Source organism: Lissotriton helveticus, chromosome 7, assembly GCF_964261635.1.
Source record: "Lissotriton helveticus chromosome 7, aLisHel1.1, whole genome shotgun sequence".
Classification (NCBI taxonomy): Eukaryota; Metazoa; Chordata; class Amphibia; order Caudata; family Salamandridae; genus Lissotriton; species Lissotriton helveticus.
In genome coordinates, this window is record NC_136068.1 from 1,594,030,477 (window position 1) to 1,594,052,683 (window position 22,207).

A 22,207-nucleotide genomic window follows, 5' to 3' on the forward strand; every position below is an offset into this window, starting at 1 on the left:
GACCTTCCATTCCTCTAGCACTGGGGTTGTTATATACGGTCCCTCAAAAGAGACACATCCATTCTTGTTTTTTTCTAAAACGTCATTGAACCAGTGCACCGTGGATTTCTTCATGACATTTGTGAATACAATTGTACAAGTTTCAAGCCTATACTACTATAAGTCGCTGGGCAAGCAGACATTGAAAAAGATTCCTCATTCAAGCGATCACGTTCAATGTACCAAAAATAGCCTGTAATCTTTCACACATTCTAACGATACCAACTGGGCAGGCTACTAACAAAATAGAAGGTATCACATTACATTGCCATCAGATATTCCAGAGGAGCATCTATGTTTCAAGAGTATTTAACAAATTAATCGCTCGTTGGTAGCCATTGAAATTCAGATGCGCCTGCAGATTCATTCCCCTTTTCACAGTAGATTGCTTGTCAGACATGTTCTTGGTGTAAAGGAGTTCAAATTCACACTCCCAGGCCTGAGCAGCAGCACCACCAGTCCCCATCACTGGTAGGGGATGAGGGGTAGGGGGCTCTACAATTTTCTCCCCGGCATAACCGTCCCCATGGTCATGCCTAGCCCGCGTATGCACAAGGCTCCTCAGAAAATTTAAAATAACGCGGGTCCAACGGATTTCCCCAATATTTGGCAATTGAAAGGAAGGCACAAATAATGATTGAGTAACCTCTCAACTCCTAGGACACAGGGTTATACAGAACCACAAATAAAAAACATATACCCTAGGTGAAAGAAATGTATTCAACTACCATCCTTGTTCATTCACCACTCCATTCATGCAGTCAGTTCATACGAACAGGGAGGTATTTTCCAAAAATGATGTTAAATCAACCACATCTTAATCTAAAAAATGTGTTAAATATGTCTTCTTATCATAAAAATCATCTGAACACTATTTTGTTCCAATTTTACATAATTAAAATCACATAAAAACAGACATCATATATAGTAGGAAGAAATATTAAAAACAAGGTTATGCATGAACCTTTAAAATCGTGCATATCCATCAATTATGCCACTATGCAGTCATGAGTTGATTAATCATATATAATTCTTCAGTGCTAATGGATTGTGTCACTTCTTCTTTTACGTGTTTTGGTGGTAAAAATGTATTTCTTGTAAACTACCTTCTTCAGGACATTACAAATGTATATTCTTCCTAAGAAGACTACAATCAATCAGGGTTTGTTAAGTGGGGCTAACCACCCACAAGGGTATCCAGGAGCTGAGTGCCTCGTTGCTGCTTCGGGAGGGATCAATTGAACAGCCAGGTCTTGCGATCTTTCCTGAATGCCAGAAGAGAGGATGAGGTCTGGAGGAGAAGGGAGAGGTCGTTCCAGGACCTAGTAGTGAGGTAGGAGAAGGATTTCCTTCATTGTTGCTTCGGCAGATGAGGGGGTGTGAGTGAGAGGGAGAGAGAGGCAGAGTGTAGGTGTCTGGAGGGTTGGAGGAAGTTCATGCGGTGGTAGATGTAATCTGGTCCTTGATTTTGAAGGATGTTATAGGTATGGATCAGCATCCGGAATTGACATCTCTTCTATATGGGGAGCCAGTGGAGGTTCCTGCGGTGGGGTGTGATGTGGGTCCACTTGGGGAGGTCTAGGATGAGTCTGGACGGTGAGTTCTGTATGGTCTGAAGTCTTTTCAGGAGGTGGGTGGTGATTCTTACGTAGAGTGCATTGCCATATTCCAGCCGGCTGGTGACTAGGACTTGAGTGACGGTTTGTCTGGTTTTGATGGGGAGCCATTTGAAGATTTTCCGGAGCATGCAAATAGTGAGGAAGCAGGCAGAGGCGCTTGCGTTCATCTGGCTTTTCATGGTGAGCTTGCTGTCCAGTATAATGCCCAGGTTGCGGACATGGTCTGTTGGAGTAGGTGAGGGTCCTAGTTTGGAAGACGACCTGGAGTTGTTCAACGAGGTGGTATAGTTCCCAAAAACCACAACTATTGTTTTGTCCAAGTTGAGTTTCAGGCAGTTGGTTTTCATTCAGTCTGTGAAGCTCATCACGTACTTACGGAAGTTAGCCCTTGGGTTTTGGGCATGGTCTGTTGGACGGGGGGAGGGTCCTAGTTCAGAAGGCCACCAGGAATCGATGCTCATCATGCACCTGCGGAAGTTGGCCCTTGTGGTTGAAGGGTCTTCTGATAGCGAGAGGATGAGCTGGGTGTTGTCTGCATAGGATGAGAGATAGGACAGAAGTTCTTGAGTTCACTGGGGCCTGCGGATGGTGTCTTGAGAAGGGGTTTGATTTCTATGTGTTTCGAAGGTAATGTGCGAATTAAAAATGGCAGTCAGCTTGCTTTAAAAATATATATATTTTATTGACATTTTCGTATTACAAAAACAGATTGCGTTACAATACATGTAATTTGACTTCATTTCATGCATTTTGCACCATTGGACTTTGCTATCCTTGCATTGGGTTGACATGTATCCTGTATTTTATACAATCCTTTCGATAAACAATTTTCACGTATAACTGGGATGCAGAACTGGGATAGTTTTCATGGGACCTAGGGTATATGAATCGGTTGGGGTATCAGGGTTGGTACAAATCTCGCTGGTTGGTATGTCAGAGTGCTGCTGGGGGGGGGGGAGGGAGTGGTCCAGTCATTATAGCCTATCTCCGTGTCCTGTGAGGTTCGCTGTGGTATTCTCGAGCAGCGTTACATATTCGCTATGGCAGGAGAACTGGTGTGTGTGCTTCCGGTCAGGGATTGTTAATGCGAGTCCACTGGGGTGTGTGGGGAACTGTCCGGGTCATCATGTGTTGGTGGCTATTTGAATCGGTGCAACAATAGGGTCCACTCCATGGAGATGGGGTGCTTGCGTATCCCTTTCACCTCCTCCTCCCTGAGTGTTTCCTCCTCCGCTGCCGCCCATTTGTGTACTGTTCCCACCCATGTCGCAATCGGGGGGCCCATAGGGGATCGCCAGTACATAGGTATACCTCTTTTAGCCAGCAATATTGCCAGCGAGACAAAGCGGATTGACACTTTGTGCTGCTTCTGTCTCCAAAAGATTTCTAATGCACAGGCTTCCCAGGTGTTCATATGCAATAGACCCGTGAGATCCCTAAGTTTCTTGTGAACATTGCTCCAATACAGCTGTAGTGTATGGCAACTCCATAACATGTGGTGGAAATCTGCTTCCTGTGATCGGCATCTGGGGCAGAGGAACTGGGTGTCTGGGTAAAATCGTTGTAGGCGCGCTGGTGTTTGATACGCTCTATGTAGGATGTAGAATTGTATATTTTTAAAGCGTGCATTTCTGGACACCTTCTTGGGGTATTCGAAGGCCGTCTTCCATTCTTTCTTGTGTATTTGGCACCCTAGTTCCTCCTCCATAGTGGCCCACAGGGCCTCCAGGGGTGTGTTTATGAGCTCCCAAATGGCTTTGTAGAGCCATGTGGTCAAGTGTCATCCCACCCCCATGTGTATGATCGTGTGGATGGATGACCGGATGAATTGCAGGCTCTCCCGTCGATAGGTATGGCAGTCAGCTTGTTACTGATCTTCTTTCTCCCAAGGTTGAAAATGTGGTGGGGACAAGGGTCCATGTGTGCTTCTGATGGGCAGAGTTCATAATAGATGTGGTGTTCTGCATGGTGAGCAGGTCCCAGGCAGTGAGTATGTGGTCGAGGTTTGCATCTGTGTGAGCGAGGAGGCTGTAGGGGTTGGAGGGAGTAGGCTGGGGTTCAAAGTTTCTGTAGATAGTGGAGATCTTGTCATGGAAGAAGTCCGCCGAGGTGTCGCAAAGTTCATGGAGTGTGAAGGTAGTTTCTGTGGCTGTGAACAAAAGTACTGACCTTTGGCAACAGCAGCAACACATGGAATGAAACTTAGCGGTCATCAGACCAGGACCTGCACCTACTTCCTTCAACCACACCAGAAACCTCAGAATCATCATTGACCACAAGCTCACTATGAAATCATAGATTAACATTGTCTCCTCCGCCTTCTTCCTCACTCTGCGCATGCTACATAAGATCTTCAAGTGGTTACCCCTACACATGAGACACAAAGTGACACAAGCCCTCATCACCAGCCGACTGGACTAAGACTATGCCCTCTAACTAGGAATCGCTGCACACCTTCTACGGAAACTTCAGTCCATACAGAACCCAGCAGCAAGACTCATCCTTGGCCTTCCCAATGAACCCACATCGTATCTCTCCTCAGGAAACTCCACTGGCTCCCTGTACAGAAGAGATGCCAATTAAAGCTGCTGACCCATGCACACAAAGCTCTACACAGTTATGAACCACCTACATTAACCACCGCCTGAACTTCCACCAACCATTGAGAAGACTACGCTCCACCTCCCTTTCACTTGCCCATGCTCCCCGCATCTACCAAAGCAGAAGTGGAGGACACACCTTCTCTCACATTGCAGCAAAGATCTTGAACAGCCTCCCTAGGCACTTCTGGACCATCACCTCAGTTCTATAATTCTGAATGGCCATCAAGACCTGGCTGTTCGAATAAGCCTCCGGGGCCTGCAAGCGCCTGGCTGCCCTATCGGGTGATTAGCCGTGCTTTATAAATCCTGATTGATTGATTGAGGGGCTGAAGAACTCTGATGATGATGAAGAGTTCTTTGTTGTGGTTAGAACTAGCTTTGATGCGGGCAACCAAAGTGCTCCTGCTCATCTTCATTGGGAGTTGGTGGCATTGGTTGAGGGATGTCTTGAAGGTGGCTCGGTCTGTCGGCTCCCTGCTGGTGAGGCATTTCCTTTCAAGTTGCTTGCAGTTGCGTTTTGTGGTTCTCAGTTTTGTGGTGTACCAACTGGCCTGTTTGGTAGATCTTTTGAGTTTAGTTTGTTTGATGGGGTGACTCTGTCGGTGCAGTCAGTGATCCAGGTGGAGAAGTTCTTGACAGTCTGTTCTGGGTTGGTTGTGGTATAAGACTAGAAGGTGTTGAGAGTGTCAGTCCACTGGCTCTCTGACACTTTGTTCCAGCCATGGTGTGAGGTGCTGGGTGGTTTGTTGGTGGTGTCAGGGGTCCTGTGATGGTAAAGTGGAAAATGGTGTGGTCTGTCCAGGTGAGCTTGTTGACATGACTGTACTTGACTCTGTTGCTGGCTGTGAAAATGGAGTCAAGGGTGTGTCCTGGGATGTGTGCATGGTTGGTGACTAGTGAGGATGATGTTGCTCATGCTTTTGAGGAGGTTGGCAGTGTTGGTGTTGTTTTGAGATGAAAATTGATATTCCTGCAGAAGATGTAGTGTTTGAGGTTAATGGTGAGTGGGGTGATGAAGTCGGGGAATGCGTTGACGTAACTGAGGCATGATCCTGCAGGTCTGTAGGCAAGGGTGCTTCTGATGGTGGTTTTGCCATCGTTTTGGAGCTAGAAATAGAGGTGCTCCATGATCAGGGTGGTTTTGTCTGCAATGGTGGTGCAGTGGAGGGTTTCTTTGTAGAACATAGGAGTCCCTCCTCTGTGTTTGTTTATTGTGATCCGGGTGAGCTATCTTGTAGCTGTCGGGAGTTGTTGAGGTGATGTTGGGAGAGGATACTGGGTTGGTCAAGGACTCTGTGAGGAAGAGGACGTTGGGTGAGGGAAGTCATGGTGTCTCAGATCTCTGTGGTATGCTTGCAGAGGGATTGTGCGTTGACCAGCAGTCAGTGAAGTTGTTCCAAGACAGACTTGGTCCGTGTGGTGGTGATAGATGTGAGTGTAGGTATTCCGGTGTTGTTGTAGGAGAAGAGACAGTGCCGACAGATAAAAGTTCCTAACATAGATTATGGAGAAGTGCAGCACCAGACTACAATCTGAGGCCCACTGGAGGGCTTTGGAATTTGAAAAAATGACTGGTAAAACACAGAACCCACTGAAGGGTTTGATTTAATGCACTACAAGTCCCAGCATGCATTAGTAATTGGACTGGATTGGAATGGGGTAGATTGTGATACACTGGAGTACAGTGGGGTAGATTGGGGAAGATTGGAGTGGAGTGTGGTACATTGAGGTAGAGTGTAGTGAGGTAAATTGGAGTGGAGTGGCGTGAGGTAGATTGCATGAAGTGGGTTAAACTAGAGTGGAGTTGGGTTGATTGAAGTAGATTTGGGTGGAGTGGGGTAGATGGGAGTGGTGTCGGTGTATTGGGGTATATTTGAGTAAAGTCTGATAGAATGAAGCGGGGTGGGTTGAATTTGCATGGAGTGGGGTAGATTGGAAAGGGGTAGATTGTGGAAGGGTTCTGGTAGTTAGGAGTGGAGTGTGGTGGATTGGTGAAGATTAGAGTGGGTTGGTGTAGATTGAATGGAGTGAGGTAGATTGGAGTAGAATTGAGTTGTGAGGTGTGGGGTAGATTCAAGGGGAGTGGGGTAGGTTAGGATGGAGTGGATGGGGAGATTGGGGTACAGTGGAGTGGGGTAGATTGGAGTGGAGCAGGGTCATTGGTGTGGAGGGGTATAGAATATTAGAGTTGAGTGGCGTAGATTAGAGTGGTATGTTGTTGAGTGGAGGGGCATGTTGTGGAGTGGTCTAGAATGGAGAGGCATGTCGTAGAGTGGAGTAGCATGGCATACAGTGGAGAAGCATAGAGTTAGTAGAGAGTTGTAAAGCAGAGTAGCAAAGTGTGGCGTATGCATGATTAGGCAGCACACTGCCATTACAGACAACACTTTTTCAATTAAAATGACCATTAGATTTCCACAGACATACAGTTTTACTACACAGAAATGATGTGTGGAAAACTCATCACCTAATGGTTTGATGTGCTTCCATCGTATTCACATATTTGTGCTTCCATCATATTCAAATATTTCTTTCCACCAGTTATCCTTTGGAACTGCAAAAAGTGCATAATTTGTCCTTTACTATTTCTGATATATTATGAAATATTAGCACAGCTCCTTTTTGTTGTGTGCTAGAGAAAAGACTTTCATTTCACATTTCACAGCAAGATTGTCACATAAATTCTCTCACATTGAAGTCAGAAAAAGAAAAGTAAACACCAATCTCCGTCCAGAGGCATAGCCTTATATTTGACCTCTGTCTTTGAATGCACAGCAAATGTGACAAGATAAGAACAAGATTTAAAGGCCTGTTCACAGAAAGCGTGCACTCAGAAGGATACTGTAAACAGTTGGTGCTCCACCAAGGGACCAACTCAAGGTGGACAGCCTAAAACACATAAAGCTGGCAAATAGAAAGCAAGCAACTGTGAGTTACAAACTACAAAGCCAATGGTAAGCAATAGGCGGAATACATTCCCATGTAAGCTTTCAGAATGCTCACAAGAAGTTGTAAGCAAACTAGACAGCTGCACTCTCTGGTAGGCTTTGACCTAAAAAGAAGACATTGTGCAGAAGGCCCTATGAATCATGACATTAATAGGCAATCACAAATTCAAAGGTGTACAAATAACTACTGTTCCTAAATTCAGCAACTTGTGTATTTTTTGGAAATACATAGGTTTCCTTAATAAACATTTTTCATTCCTTATGCTTTTCAAGATGAAAAACTGTAAAGTCGGAACACAATGGAAAATCATTTTAATGTACAGCTCAGTTGCTGGCTCTGGGCAGTGCTTAATTTGAGGCGGTGGTTTCCGGTGTTCAGCACCGGCACTTCATTTTCAACACCGGCGCTTCTAGCACAAACTCAACCCAAAGGTATTGGACTGCTTTTCCTGAGCACCAGTTAGGGACACATTCATTTTTTGAAGGCATGGGGAAATTATGCGATTTACCCAGAATCACAGGATGTCACAGGAGACTCGAAGCTGGTTGCCCAACTCCAAAGTCGGCAAGTCTTGCAGTTATGTCACTAGTACGATTTTTATAGTTAGTAGTTAGTTCTGTTATAGGCTGTGCTAATACGAGCAATGGGCTGGTGCAAGCTGCCTCCTGGCGAGAGCCCCAGCACTTATTTTTTCACTAACTAACCACTGGCTCTGAGTATTGCATGTTTTTGGAGAAGCTACAAACCTTACATGTCCCCACCATCAAAAGGCTCTATTGGACCTTATGGTATATTGCTTTTGTAAATATGCCATTGTGACAAACAAATTACAGATGAAAACGTGGTCACAAATGACTGCTTTTTTCTGAACTTATTTTCATTATTCTTTATTTCAACCGTTAGTTTATGTAGGAAAATCTTGAGGGATTTACACAAATGTCCCCTTGTAAAATCCAGAATTCTGTCTGCTTTTCAGAAATCAATAATTTTCTAGAATCACAAATGGGTTTCACATCTGTTTCTACCACAATCTGCAAGTAGGTTGAAAACCTCAAAAAATAGGAAAAATGGACTAACCTCTTGGAAAACTTCAAAAGTTATGGTAATATGTTGCCTTATCCAACACTGCTTGTTCCTGAAACCTGGAAAAATGGTGATCCTTGCTCAGCAAACCTCATTTTCTGCAAGAAAAAGCCATACGCTTTTTTACAGAGCACTTTCTCCCCATTTCCCCTCCCCAAAAAACAAACCCAAAATGTAGCTATATTTTGGCTATTTTCTGGATCCGCTCTGGAGACATCTAAAGTCCTTGGATACATTTGGAATCCACAGGATGATGCAAAAAAAGGACACAAATTTGGCATGGATACTTTTTATGAAAAAAAAGTTAAGGGGCTAGCAATCAAGTGGATATAGGTACTAAGACAATTTAGGCTGGCTTTGTATTAAACTTCTTCATAGAAGTGAGATTCAGCTGTTCACAATAGAAGCACTGAAGCGAGACGGGGTGAGACCCCTACCGCCTAAACCCCCTGCAGCCCCAGCATAGGAGTGAAGCTATGTTAAAGTCAATAGCTGTGTGAGGCTGAAACTCAGCAGTTCTAGCCTTATAAGGCAGACTTAATTCAGAACAATATGGGAGAGGATTTGTCCTTACAGCCAGAGTTGCCGACTTTAGAAGCAAGGGGGAGAAGGTATTGGATTTAAAGCCCAACTCCTTCCCTATTGTCCGCACAGACTAGAGTTGGAATAGTAAATTATACTATTCCAACATCCAGCGCCCCCCCTCCGCAAGTCGTTGTTCCGACTTGCGGAGAAATGGTATGCGGAATCACAACGCGGTCGTTGTAACAACAGCATTGTGATTCCCTGCGTCGAAAAAGACTGCGGTATCACAACGTACATTCATTGGATTTTAATGCCCTCACACACCCTTTCAGGTGTCATGCTTCATCATCTGGGCTGCTCCTCGTTGGGTCAGCGGTGCAATGCCCAACGGTCTCCCTATAGTAGGGGCACTTTCGCTGAGATCTTTTTCCAATAGCCATTTGGTGAAGTGGGGTTGAGAGGCCAGAAGTGTGTAGATATAAATGATGCGTAAAAAGATTTAAAATAGGGTCGGGAGTACCTGTGAAGCCAAACTTTATTCTTTAGGTCTCCTACCCTAAGTAAAAACAAACCCTAAGGCGCTCTCCTAAGTATTATGTCTTGGATTAAGCGTCCCTATACGTCCAATACATGGACTCCCAACTCTGAACCCTCGAGGTCGAGTTGGCTCTGTTTTCCCTTACTCTGATACTTAATCATTGAGGAACAGCATAACCTTCATTTCTAATTCTTTGTGATGACACCTCATGCTGGTTCCAATTAAGGTTCTGCTGGTGCACTCGACACAAGGTACCTGTAGTCGTAAACTGCTTGCTCTTTTTTTCCATTCTGTTCACCAACAGCACCACAAGACACAACAGTTTAATCACAAAATGTTTATTCAAATTAATACATAGCACTACTCTTACATCACAAATGGAATACACATACAATAAAGTGCTTGGTAGGAAGAACATCCTTGTGCTTTAAATAACCATACGTTTATATTTATTATATTCGTTTATTTAAAACCAGCAATTAAAAGTGGCATTAGAAGGGCTAGTTTGGATGTGATGTGGCAATAAATTAACTATAAATTATATTGCACATGCCTTGGAGACCGTTTCTCCAAAAGCACTATATGCAAATTAAAAAAAAAGGATGACGTCATAATATTAACTAATATAAATATCAATTATGATAAAATAATAATTTAACAAAAGAACAAAATTAAAATAAATAAAGAGCTGAGATAAAGTCGTATTTTTAAGAAACCTTGTCCTGCTTCCTTCAGGAAGGAAGCAGGACAGGATATTTTGAGGCCATTTTTGCTGTCATCTGTTAGATGGAGGCCAGCCAAAGTTACCTTGCCTGCGTAACAAAGGTAACTTCTCTGTTGGCAAGACAGCGCCATGTTTCCAGAGCAGAGATGTCCTAATAAAGTAAAGTATTCTGGGAGTTTGGCTCGAGGCTTACTTCATTTGAACCAATAGTGCCAAAGTAAAGGATTGTAATTCTTCGTAGAAGAAAACCTCTGTATGTGGGGATCCTATCTCCCCCAATGACATATTGTGTCACTAGCATCTTCCACCCCCGGTAGATGAATGAAGGAGGTGGGGCCAATGCGAGGTCCTAACATGGCATGATTGAGCCTCAGAATCCATAAACTCCCTTTCTTCCCATAAAAACTTGGCAATGGAATATGTTTGCTGCTGCAGATTTAGCATAACACTTTTTAAGGTGCATTAACTTCCTAATGTGAATGTAGGAAGCGCCTACAAGCAGGCGCTGGGGTAGACCAGCGAAGGCTAAAATGTTGTCTCCTTTTACAGGCCTGTGTTATTCTAAGCTAGGCCTTAATATGCACTAGTGTGCAAGTGCTGTATTGATGCAAGAGAGAAGTGCTTCAGAAGAGTGAGACAGCAACTGTGTGAAGGAGGAAGCAAGGTCGTGAGTTCCACCCTGGCCTGGCGGCACTCATGGAAGCAAGGACGCGAGTTCCACCCTGGCCTGGCCGCACTCATGGAAGCAAGGTCGCGAGTTCCACCCTGGCCTGGCCGCACTCATGGAAGCAAGGTCGCGAGTTCCACCCTGGCCTGGCCGCACTCATGGAAGCAAGGTCGCGAGTTCCACCCTGGCCTGGATGCACTCATGGAAGCAAGGTCGCGAGTTACACCCTGGCCTGGATGCACTCATGGAAGCAAGGTCGCGAGTTCCACCCTGGCCTGACCGCTCTCATACTATCTCTGTGTCTCATTTAAGCATGTAGGACAGGTGACTAGCTCACGGTTCATACTTGTCCACTGCATGGTTAGCTATAGCTATTTAGCAGCGCTAACCTTCTTCCACACTTTTTTGCCTTTTCAAGGCGGGTACTAAACAGTGATCTACCTGATCTTCCTGATATGTGAGGAGGGTGTACCGTATACCCATATGTGCGTTCCAGGCTCGCCTTTGAAGGCAGTACATACTTAAAGGAAAAAGACTACTTTTTTATAGTCCTTAGCATACAAAAGGCATGGCCTATCACAAAAGAACTGAACTGCCATCAGACATCTTACCAGGATACTGGTCATAGTTCGAGATTAGAGTCAGCAGTGGAAGTCGTTCCTTGTGGGTCAATGTGGGTTTGTGTCCTCTGAGTAGCATAGTATGCAGAGAAATCTATTAGCAAGTAACAGACCTAGAACGGTCCGGTGTTTTTCCCTTTTTCGTGTGTATGCCTGGTTTCTGAACTGGCTATACTGGGTAGGCATGGGAGGGGAATTTACGCAATGCAAATTAATACATTAAGCTAAATAATAAAGCCAATAGGTATTCTCCAGTGTCGGGGCTTTCCCACCAGTGGAAATCTGTCCATTAGAAAGGACTATCCAAGGGAAGCAGACATTCTACTAAGCTTTGGGGTGTCTCAAAATTGATCTTTAGCCGGTGTCAACATAGCTAAAGAGTTGAATGTGTATGTGTGCCCACAGGGGCCTAGGGAGTAGGTGCTCAGATAGTCTGACACTCCCAAAGATGGTAACCCAGTCTGAAGCTTCCACACTAGTGCATTATTTCATAGTTTGACCAAATCTACACAGACTGCCTTTCAGTTAGACTGACTCAAACAGCTCTCTTGTGGCCATAGTGACACAATGCAGGCCAGACCAAGAAGCATCTAGCTTGGAATTTAGACACGCCTCTCTCCTTTTAAAGTGGTGGTAGTTTAGAGGCCGGAATAGGTTGGACTTGGCAGCTTGAAATCTGCAGTGGACTATTGGTAAATAGACATTAGTATGGTAATGCCAGAACACTCCGCGGAGTAGCTGTGTGCTCTATAAATTGTTTCATTCATTCATCCATCCAAGTTGGACGCAGATAACAAACTACTCAATGTGGTACTGATTCTAGAAATTCCATCTCACAACCCAGTTCACCATATTGTTGCTGACTTTGCTTACTGGGTACACTAACAATTTCAGCTTGGTTGTAAGATGAAAATCAACAATTCGGGTGACATAAATCAACAGTTCGGACTGCATTCTGGCAATGAAAGTAGTGCTTGCTGAAATGAAAGACTGCTTACCACAGTCAACTGCCATGAGGATGCAAGTTAAAATAATTTCTCAGTGTCCACAGAGCTACCTGTTCACCTTTTCAGCAGGCCAATCTTCAAACCAAGTATAAAAGGGGGCAGAAAGATGTATTAGTCCCTGGGCAACAGCTGCCAGATGTTCTGAGTTCATTATAAAATGATTCACCACAGTCAGACAGTGAGTCGTTTCTCAGAGGTCGATGTCGAGCACATCTGTGGGGGTACTGGACCGCTCCACCTCCTCCACAGATTTGGCAAGAGGCTCTTGGCTTCTTTGGGCTTGCCGGATGGTCGACTGCAGGGAATTTTCCAGCTGCTCTTGACATGCTCTCAGGACGTCCTGTTTTGGGCACAAAGTCAAATATTAGATTATGGTAATGTAATGGTTTCCAGTGTCATGGTATGCACTTTGATAAATTTCTTGCAGGATACCCTTTTGTGTTATACTGTGTTATATTGTTTCATGTTCCTGAGTATTTTTGTAGTTCTTAGTTGACACTGGATCTCTTGCCACTTCAACAAGGAGTCTTCGGTCTGCCAGTTGTTGGATTTTCTGGCAGCTGTCCTCTGTGGGTGTGTAGATAAAAAATGTCTTTGGCTACCCCCTGCTCCAAGTAAATGTTTTAAGAGGTTTGGAGGGAGTGTGTAGGAGGGGTACCTCAGTGTCATACACTAGGGACTTACATATATGTGTATACAGTGCAAATTAAGAGAATTTTTAACTGTCCTTTCCAAGGGCTATGCCTTAAATTAAATGTATCCTTGTTCCTTTTAGCTGGCCACAAGTTGATCTATCTTGGAAACTACATACTTTGGGCAGTAAGCTTTAAAGTTCAGCAAGTTGACTCATAGGGTAGTTCTGCGGCGCACTGTATGCCTGGTGGCATCTATTAGCAATGTACCTGTAGCAATGTGAGTGTATTGTAACTTGAGCCTCTTACCAGATCACACCGGATAGCGCTTGCGAGGTGTTCTGTGATGACCAGGTGGAAGGTGGGGTCATCCAGGTTCCCCACCCGCAGCCCTGCCACGGAAGCTGCAACGCTGGCCGCCGCAATCATGGATGGAGGGAACGCGATGAAGTTACAGTCTGAAAGTCAAAGAATATATCCAGCATGAGAAAGATACGTGAGCACTGTGCGGGCTATCTAAGGACACATTTGGATCTACCAACACGAGAAAGATCAACCAATAGCATGGCCTGACTTCTCATTTGCATATCTTGGTCACAGCCAACAACCAATGCATTGCAGTGGGTACTTGGAGCAGCCTTGTGTCTATGCCCTTTTCACTGAGGAGTTACAGATAGATACTGGCCTCCTGCTCCACTCTCCATTGAAATGCAACAGTCCCAACAACCCACTTTCCAACCATGCTCCCTACTGACATGCAGAAGACACAAACAGGCGCCTGCTTTCATTCCCAAATTTAGATGTATTGGACACAGTGAGTGGACACCGGCAGCTCCTCGCTAAAATGCACTCGGTACAGAAATGCCCTCCTCCAACTCCTATTGAACTACATTGGGCACAATCAAGGGCCTGCTCAAAATTTCCACTGAAATGCTTTTAGCACAGATGGGGCCTTACTCCGATACCCCATTGAAACGCATTAAGCACAAGGAGAGTTCTGCTCAGTTCTCCATTTAAATGCATTGCCAACTTAAAGGGACGTTTTAAAATCCAACTTGAACAAAATCTGGGTCCTGTGCAAACTCTCCACATTCACTTATTGCAATTCTTTTTTTTCGCTTTCTTTTTTTGTCTATTGTTTTTATTCATTATTTTATTATTGTATTGAATAACTTGGCATTCAATACAGAGTATTTTTAATAGTGTCATCAATGCCTTATGCATATTCCAAGGCAAAAACAATATAACATTCAAAATTGCATAAAACAGGTAGACTGGAAACATGTGGAAGTGTGAGGTAAAAGAACAATCAAGTATACTTAAAAACATATGTAATAGTTTTGAATTTTAATGGCCTTTGATCATTGCAATGTCTGAAGTGCATTTGTGCTAATCGGACCAGATTCGTTTTTGACTTGTAGTTCTGACATATTTTTTAGTTAATCTCTATTTTCTTCAGAGAAAGAGATGTTAGTGTTCACGTGTGTATGTTGATAATTTTACGGGGACTATCCTGTCCTTTCATGAGATCAAATCAAAAAATGTTTACGCTAGATGACTATTAGTGAATCGACTGAATTCAGGTCTCTTTGTCCAGCATTCTTTACGCAAGTTAGCAACTGTTTCCATTATATCACAACTCTGCTAGTGGGGAGAAGCATCATCACTGAAAATCTGTAGGCTACAGTGAGAGATATGACACCACCAATTTAGGAAGCCATTGAGGTACAATGAGCGGCTTGTTAAGACCGTGTGCCTCTTCTACCTCTCCCTATGTAATCAGTGGTGCAGAATTGAATAATCAGTCACAGACCTCACTTAGAGACCTCTGTTACTTTTAACTGAGCAGTTCTTTCACAGCCCTTTTGCTGCTTTGGATTTGAAGACCAGCATATAAATGTCAACGTGTTTGACAAGTTCAGAGAATGCATAGGCATAAAGTTCAATTCTTGACTTGAAACCATAGTCCACATTTGAAATGGCCACCTGAGAACACTGCTGTTCCACCCATACTCACCGTTGGCGCAGAGGGCAATGAAGGTCTCTGTGTGCTTCTGCACCAGCTGTTTCTTGGCACCAGCAAGACACAGTGGTTCCAGGAAGTGTGGGAGGAAGTCCCGGGGAGTCACGGCTGCGATATCCCACTTGAGCTTGTTCAGTACCAGAAGTTCCATGGCCTGTAGCGGAGAAAGAACCAGTGTGAATAAGGCGCTTCCCAGCTGGGGACTGCTGGTAGTCTCTCATTAGAAGTACTGTGGTCCTGCCATACTCATAGGGGCCAGTGTGCTTTCTTGCAAAATGTACCATGTGCATGTTCTGACTGCAAGCCTAATACAAAAAGTGATGAAAAGCAGACCCCCGCATTGCCATCTATGTATGACCTTACATTTAACAACTCTTAGTTGCAGGCATTACTCAACATTTAATCAGAAAATTAGTCTCAACCACAATAAGTGGCCATCCCAGAGAAAGAGTTTAACAGTTTTCATTGATCTCTTTGAGGCGAGCATCCTCACAGCAGCACAATGACAAACTATCAAGATTCATTCACAGGAGCATGGAGGCTCAAGGGAACCAAAGTATTGCTCTCTCTAAATCTGGACATTTGGGGACTGATCCTAATACTGAGAGGAATCGATATGAGAAGAGAGCCCCAGATGAGGCTCAAGGAGGACTGGCCCAGGCTGAAGCCAGACAGATGAGTGAACCCATATAAACCCCACTATAAAGGCTTTGTAAAGATGACGGAGAACCTGATGTATGCGCACCCAATGGCCAAAGACTAAAGAGGGGTGGGTGGTCACACCTCTCTCTACAAAGTGACAGATGGTGGCAGGAGTAGGAGAGGCAACCCAAGGCTGCTGGGGTGACAAGCGAGAGGGAAAGCTTTTGTCTCTTAGTTTACTTCAGTGGCACTCAACGTATGCTCAGGGTGGTTGGGTCCCTGCCAGGTTCTCAGAATAAGCATTTAAAATATATATTTTCTTCAACCTGATTTATTATATTTACCTTTATTTATATTGCTATCCAGAAAATCTGGAGCGGATTTGGCTTGCTGGTATCTAGGTTGGGCAGCTGTGGTTGTTTCCTTTGATGACTGTTCATTTAAAAGATGGAAACTCAGACCTAAGCAGACCTGATGCCCAAGAACAAGCCATGGGGCAATGGCTGGATCTATCACAGTTTGCTACGGAATATTTGGAATCAGAGCAAGTCAATACATAGCACCGTTTAGGCACCTAGAGGGGAGGTCACTTACCTTAAGTTCGGGCTCAGTGGAGGAATAGTCCGAGTACAGGCACAGCTTCTCCATGGTGATGGGACTTGTTTCCTTCATCTTGGAGGCCAGGAGCAGGCAGGTGGACCCCAGCAGCTGCAACTGCCTCTTCTCCACTGACAGGAGCGATAGAAACCGGTCCAGGCAGTTCATGGCTAGCGGGAAAACATCCTCCTCGCAGTTCTCCTCTTCACACACCTATTGAAATCAATACAGGATAGGTGAGAAGGTGAAAGCTTCTGAAGGAGAAAGGTCATTCAACCTTACAAGAAGCGGACACAGAGAGGATGACGGACTGAAGACCTATGGAGGAAGGGGCCTGTCTGTCCTGAGTCCTCGGACACACAACACTGCCCTTCTACTGAAAGGATGCTGGTTGGGTTAAAGGCCTTTTGATTGAACCCGAGAGAATACAGGGTCAGTAACAGAGAAGGTCTTTCATTAAGGTAAGAGACTCCTGAGAGTGATCTGAAGGTGCATTGGTACATCACAATTTGACTTGATCAGAAGGACCCACAGAGATGGTAACACACTTTAGTCCAGTGTTAATGAGGGAGGCCATTCCCCCTGACCTGGAGGATACCCAAGTGTGTTTTAACCTAAGTTCTACTGTTGAAAGAGAGCAGTCGTCATGATCTGGAGCACACCCAGGGCGGGTTCACGCATTGAAGGCCCACTCTTGAGGGAAGAAGTATTTGTTTCCTGCAGCCTTTGATCTAAACCTTATAACTGCTGGTGGACTGGCCTTCACAGCAGAGGCGCAGCAAGAGCCAAATTTCGGGGGGGCTGAGAAAAAATTTCGGGGGGCTGAACCTTTCATCTGTAGGCAGAGTGGAGCTGCAGGGCCTCCAACAAGGGGTGAAACAACAGCAAGGCCTAATTAACATCCAAATGGTCTTTTAAAGACCCGTGAAACGTTCGGGTGTGGCTGTGTGTGTGTGTGCCCGGGATCTGTCTCATCCCGGGCTGCCACAGACGACGGGGGGGGAGGGGGGGGGCTGAAGCCCGGTGAGTCCAATGGGTGTTGCGCGCATGCTTCACAGTACTATCTTCTGTGTACACAAATCAGGAGAGATACCCTGAGCATTAGAGTAGGTGCCTTGGGGACTTTAGAAGTACTGAATCACTCTACAAAGATATGAGGAGAGTCCACGAGCAGCAGGTTGGGTGTCGTCTATTGTCAGGGGTACTACATGTTAGAGCACATAGATTATGAGAGATGTCCTAAGTGCAATAGAGGAACCATATTCTGTACGTTTATGAAAAGTGGTAATGTCTTGTTTCTAAAACAGGGGCTGCATTAGTTGTCTTGATTTTAGGTGTGGTTGGACCTTTGTCATTACTGGTATTCTCCCAACTTTTTCGAAGTAAAAAATGCTTTTGAGGAAATGAACACATACTTGTGTTCCCACCCTACAAGTGAGGTCTCTGTGTGCTCCAAAACGTAAACGACAAGAGTTTAAGACTAATGTTGCGGTTAAATAACAAAACCAACAATGTGTTTTAAGCCACGCCCTTAAGTACATTGGCCACGTCCCTTGGAGAGTCCCCCCCACCCCCCGTTTTTTCATCCCACTTAATGCTGTGCCAACAACAATTGCTCCCAGTATACAATCGATCTATGGAATAGGAATGTACTGTGTGTGATTCACTAAGGACAATGCATGAAACCCAGGAGGCGGAATGATACAGCAAAGAGACAATAGCATGACCTGAGAGAGATTACTCCTCTGGGCATGGCAAAAGCACACTCTTTACATAACAGCAGACCAAACCTAAAAACAGGTGAGAGAGCGATACTTCTCTTTGCAGAGCTCTGTAAATAATAAAGCCTTGCAACAATAGGTCAGGCCAACAGCCCGCTATCGAGCAAAGCCTAAAACGCCTCTTGTTTTTAAAGACACATATCATTAGCACTTAAAACACATTTTTAAGAACAGTTGTAAATCATTTTCAAACTAATAGCATTTCCACTTTGAAAAGAGCATCCTCCCTCCACCCACAGCACTGCGCTCCATCACAATGACATTCCTCTGCACGTCTTTTGAAAGAGAGACGCCTCTGAGACAGCACTACAACAAGCCCCTACTTGACTTTTAAAAAACACTTGGGAACAGGACCGGGGATAAACCCGAATTACCATCTCAACAAAGGCCAGTTTTACGGAAAGAAGATGTCAACGTGTCAGCCCGAAATGCGATTTTCAGCAGACGGTGGAAGAAGGGAAGTCGCAGCTTGCCTGACCGCCAGTCATTGACATCTGCGGGTGGCCTCTGCTTGGGCAGTTCTTTAAAAGCCATTACTGTTGAAAGCTAATACACCACTAAAGGTCATGTACGGTGTTGGTAGGTGCAGACGTGTTTACGCTTTAGAGGGTTTTGGGTGCAAATGAATTTATGTGGAGTAAAGTTAGGGGGTACAGATCGGATTATGCGGTATAAACGAAAAGAAACAAGTTCACGTTTGCAGTTAAAGGGTAGGGGCATAATTGACGTAGACAAGTGTTATTCTGGCTGGGTTTGAGTGAGGGTACTCATGTGTAGGGTATAGTATACAGGTAATTGGGGTTATACAAAGCATTTGTTGACTGTACGGCTAAACCTGTGTCATATGTTACGGCCATGAGGTGAAAGATTAGATGTACAGACAGGCACTATGGGCGAAAGTACAAGACACTGGAGGGGTTATTCGGTCTTAAGTGAATACCTGATGTAATAACTAGAAAGACATATATCACTTAGAGGGCCCACGTATGGATATCATTATATTACAGAAGCTCTGTAATAACCTATGTCCAGGTAGGAAGTAGTTAATATTGGGGGCTGTCCTTACCTCAAGCATCCAATTGGCGAGAACTCTGCGCATGGGCGGGCGCACCTCCTTCTGCACGCGCTGGAAGTAGGAGGGAGAGGGCAGGTACCGCTCCTCCGCCGCCAGCAGCTCGGCCAGCACTCGGCTCTCGAGCAGCACAGGGTCGGGGTTGGCTCTGGGCACCGGCCACGCCTCCCAGCACACGAGCTGCCCGGCTAGATTCATCTTCAGCTGCCTGTCAGAGTGTGCGGAGCTCTTTAAGCTGCTAGTGTTGTTTCCCGCGTGTATGTCACTGCCAGACTGTCCCTTTAAACCCGGCCTGCCACTCATATACCATCAGAGCCACCTCTGGGGCTCCGACGCCTCCCCCGCGCTCCTCATTGGACCACTGCTGAGCCACAGACAGCCAATCAGGCCGGACCCAGGAAGTGCCAGGGGACTAAAATCCCCTCCCACCAACCTGTTTCTGTTACCGATGGCTCTTTGGGGATTTTGTTATTATTTTAGCGAATACTAATGGACCTCAACACGTGCTTTTCGGTCACCTCGAAGCTCCATGGGTCCATGTGAACATAGAAGAGAGAAAAACAGTTGCATGATTTAGACAAATAGGTCTGACATCGTTATGTTATGCAGATTTGTAGAGGTCACTATCACCCGGGAGGGTATCCTGGCGCTGCACCCTGGGCTCACGAAAGTATGACGCTCACTCTGAATACATATGGGCACACCTCTCACTCTGCATGTATACAGATACACCACTTACCCATATTTATTTATTTATTTAATTAAGCGTTTTTATATAGCGCGGACTTTACCCGAAGCCGTCAGAGCGCTTCACAATAGGAACAGAAATTTACATGTGAACAACTTACAAAAGCAGAATTTAAGTTACATGAGGTAAAAGTGACAATTTTGAGCTAACACAATACATGAGGTAGCAAACAGTGCATTACAGGAGGAAAAAGTGACAAGTGTGCAGGTTACAAGATAAAAAAAAATTACAATTAGAGGTAAAATACTGCAATATAAGCTAGACACTCAGGCACAAGAACAAATGTTACGTAGGCAACGGTGGCACTTGTGCAAGTATCAAAGGCAAACAACATGTGAGAGGTAGCAAACAGTGTGTTAAAACAGAAAAGTGGCGCGTGCATGTTACAAAAGAGTACTAAACACAGGTACAAGGATAATACTGCAATAAATGGCAAACAGTCCAACCACAAGAACACACTGGGAAGGCACTTCCATAGTCATGGAGAATGGAAATGTTATATACTAAAAGGTCTTCCTTCGGATAACAGAGAGGGCATGAATTAACTTCGGAAGTGTCTTTGAAGGAGGAGAACTTTGAGGTCAGTTTTGAAGGCCTGGGAGGAGGTGGTGGTCCGGAGCTGAGGCGGCAGTGAGTTCCAGATTCTCACCGCGTTGCCTGAAAAGGATTGGGCCATCGATCTTTCCTTCTTGAAAGTGGGAGGTTCAAGCAGTAGATTTTCCGCATTACGTGATGGTCTAGAGCCTCCAGAGAGTTTCAGTTTAGTCGCCAAGTAGTGAGGAGAGGAGAAGTGCAAGGCTTTGTGGGTGAAACAGGCAGTCTTGTAGATAGCTCTAGCCTCGATGGGAAGCCAGCAGAGGGTGGATAACATCGGTGTGATGTGGTCGCTTCTTTAGGCCCCATAAATGAAACGAGCTGCTGAATGGAGAACAGATCTAAGGGGAACAAGTGGATTTGGGGAGGCCAGTAAGAAGAGAATTGCAGTAGTCCAGTCTGGAGAGGACCAGCGATTGCACCATACACTCCAGGATCAGATTGGGATCACAATTCCGCCGGCACTCCCAAAACAAGCATTTGCAATGCAATAGTTCTCGGAATTGTGAGTTTTGAGCTGTTGATATTGTAAATGACAATGCCTTTTATTTATGTGTTTAAAAAACCTGCAATAATTAAAGGAATTGTCATTTACAATACCAATAGGTCAAAGTTTCTAAAATACAAGATCTATTGTTTACAAGCGCCCCATGCTGCGCTTTCATGTTAATAGGGTACCACACCCCTTTCTTTAGATGAGCAGTGTCTAAAGAAAGGTCTGTGGCCACTATTAAATTCTTACTAGTGCTTCCAGACTAAATAAGACGTACTGTGTAACAACTGCAGTAAAAGGGCCAGTCCTCATGGGAGGTTACAAATAAAGACAAGGTGGTACTAAGGAGGGACTAACAAGCCTATTAATGAATCAGAAGCCAGCATTTATGAAGGACAATATCACAAGCCAATGACAAATATGGGTGGAGAGTGGGCGGGGCTTCGAGTCTATACTCCAACACGGCATGCCTCGCAGAGCAGCCCATGCGCTGCCCTGGCTGTACCTAAAAAGTTGCCAACATTCCCAGATTGTGCATTTCATAGATCACAATTTGGTTGGTCTCATTAGACTTGATTTTTTTTTTTTTTAAATGTTTGGTAAATTAAATATTTGAAATCTTCTAGAGCCAGTGACATTCACATAACTAGAAGTGTTGCATGCAGGCGAGGAAAAATAAAATAGCCTAGGGTCTCAACACTTGATCTGGCTAGGGTTGCCACCTGGATGGTACCAAATGGAAGAAAACCACCCAAAGCCGCTATTTTTTTACCTGACAGGTATGTACTTTATGTAATAAATATAAGACGAAAGCCCTCTGAAAATGTGTTCTAAAGCTGCCTTAATGCTCTGTGACTGATAGTTAACGTCCCCAAAAAAGCAGAAAAAAATATGTTAAAATGGAATATGGACTTTTTAAATATAAAGAGTTCTATTTAATTATCATTGTGCAGCCTTTGCAGAATGTGGCTGGTTATTTTGTGTTATTATTATATTGTAGTTTTATATAGTGTGAACCCGTTATGAAGGCATTGGAGCACTTTACATGAGCACCACTTACATTATACAAGATTAAATTAATTTTTAGGGTTGAGTCTGTGAGAGCATGCCCTAGCTATTGTTTACAAAAAAGGCTTGGAGCACAGGCATTGCTTACTATTTGTACCCTTGTTGTCACTCTTCTTTACAGTCTCCCTAATTGGCCAGACCAGGCCAAGCTTAATTTCCGGTCATTTCTATGGAGCAGGGAAC

General features: G+C 44.6%; 1 protein-coding gene across 1 annotated transcript; it reads right to left on the reverse strand.

The window, feature by feature from the left end:
- Window positions 1-9,678: 9,678 nt before the first annotated feature.
- Window positions 9,679-19,390, reverse strand: LOC144767561 (G1/S-specific cyclin-D1-like). Its single transcript, XM_078650985.1, has 5 exons — window positions 19,116-19,390; window positions 16,266-16,481; window positions 15,024-15,183; window positions 13,316-13,464; window positions 9,679-12,714 (listed from the first exon to the last, which is right to left on the reverse strand). The coding sequence occupies exons 1-5, from the start codon at window positions 19,317-19,319 to the stop codon at window positions 12,565-12,567; spliced, it is 879 nt and encodes a 292-aa protein (XP_078507111.1). The 5' UTR covers window positions 19,320-19,390; the 3' UTR covers window positions 9,679-12,564.
- Between the last annotated feature and the right edge of the window lie 2,817 nt (window positions 19,391-22,207).

Bases quoted from the DNA above. Each gene is read 5' to 3' on its own strand.
- LOC144767561 (XM_078650985.1), bottom strand. From the start codon at position 19,319: ATGAATCTAGCCGGGCAGCTCGTGTGCTGGGAGGCGTGGCCGGTGCCC. The intron at 15,184-16,265 runs GTAAGTGACCTC...TCTCCGCTACAG, and splicing joins CCACTGAGCCCGAACTTAAG to GCCATGGAACTTCTGGTACT. The intron at 12,715-13,315 runs GTAAGAGGCTCA...TGCCCAAAACAG, and splicing joins GCGCTATCCGGTGTGATCTG to GACGTCCTGAGAGCATGTCA.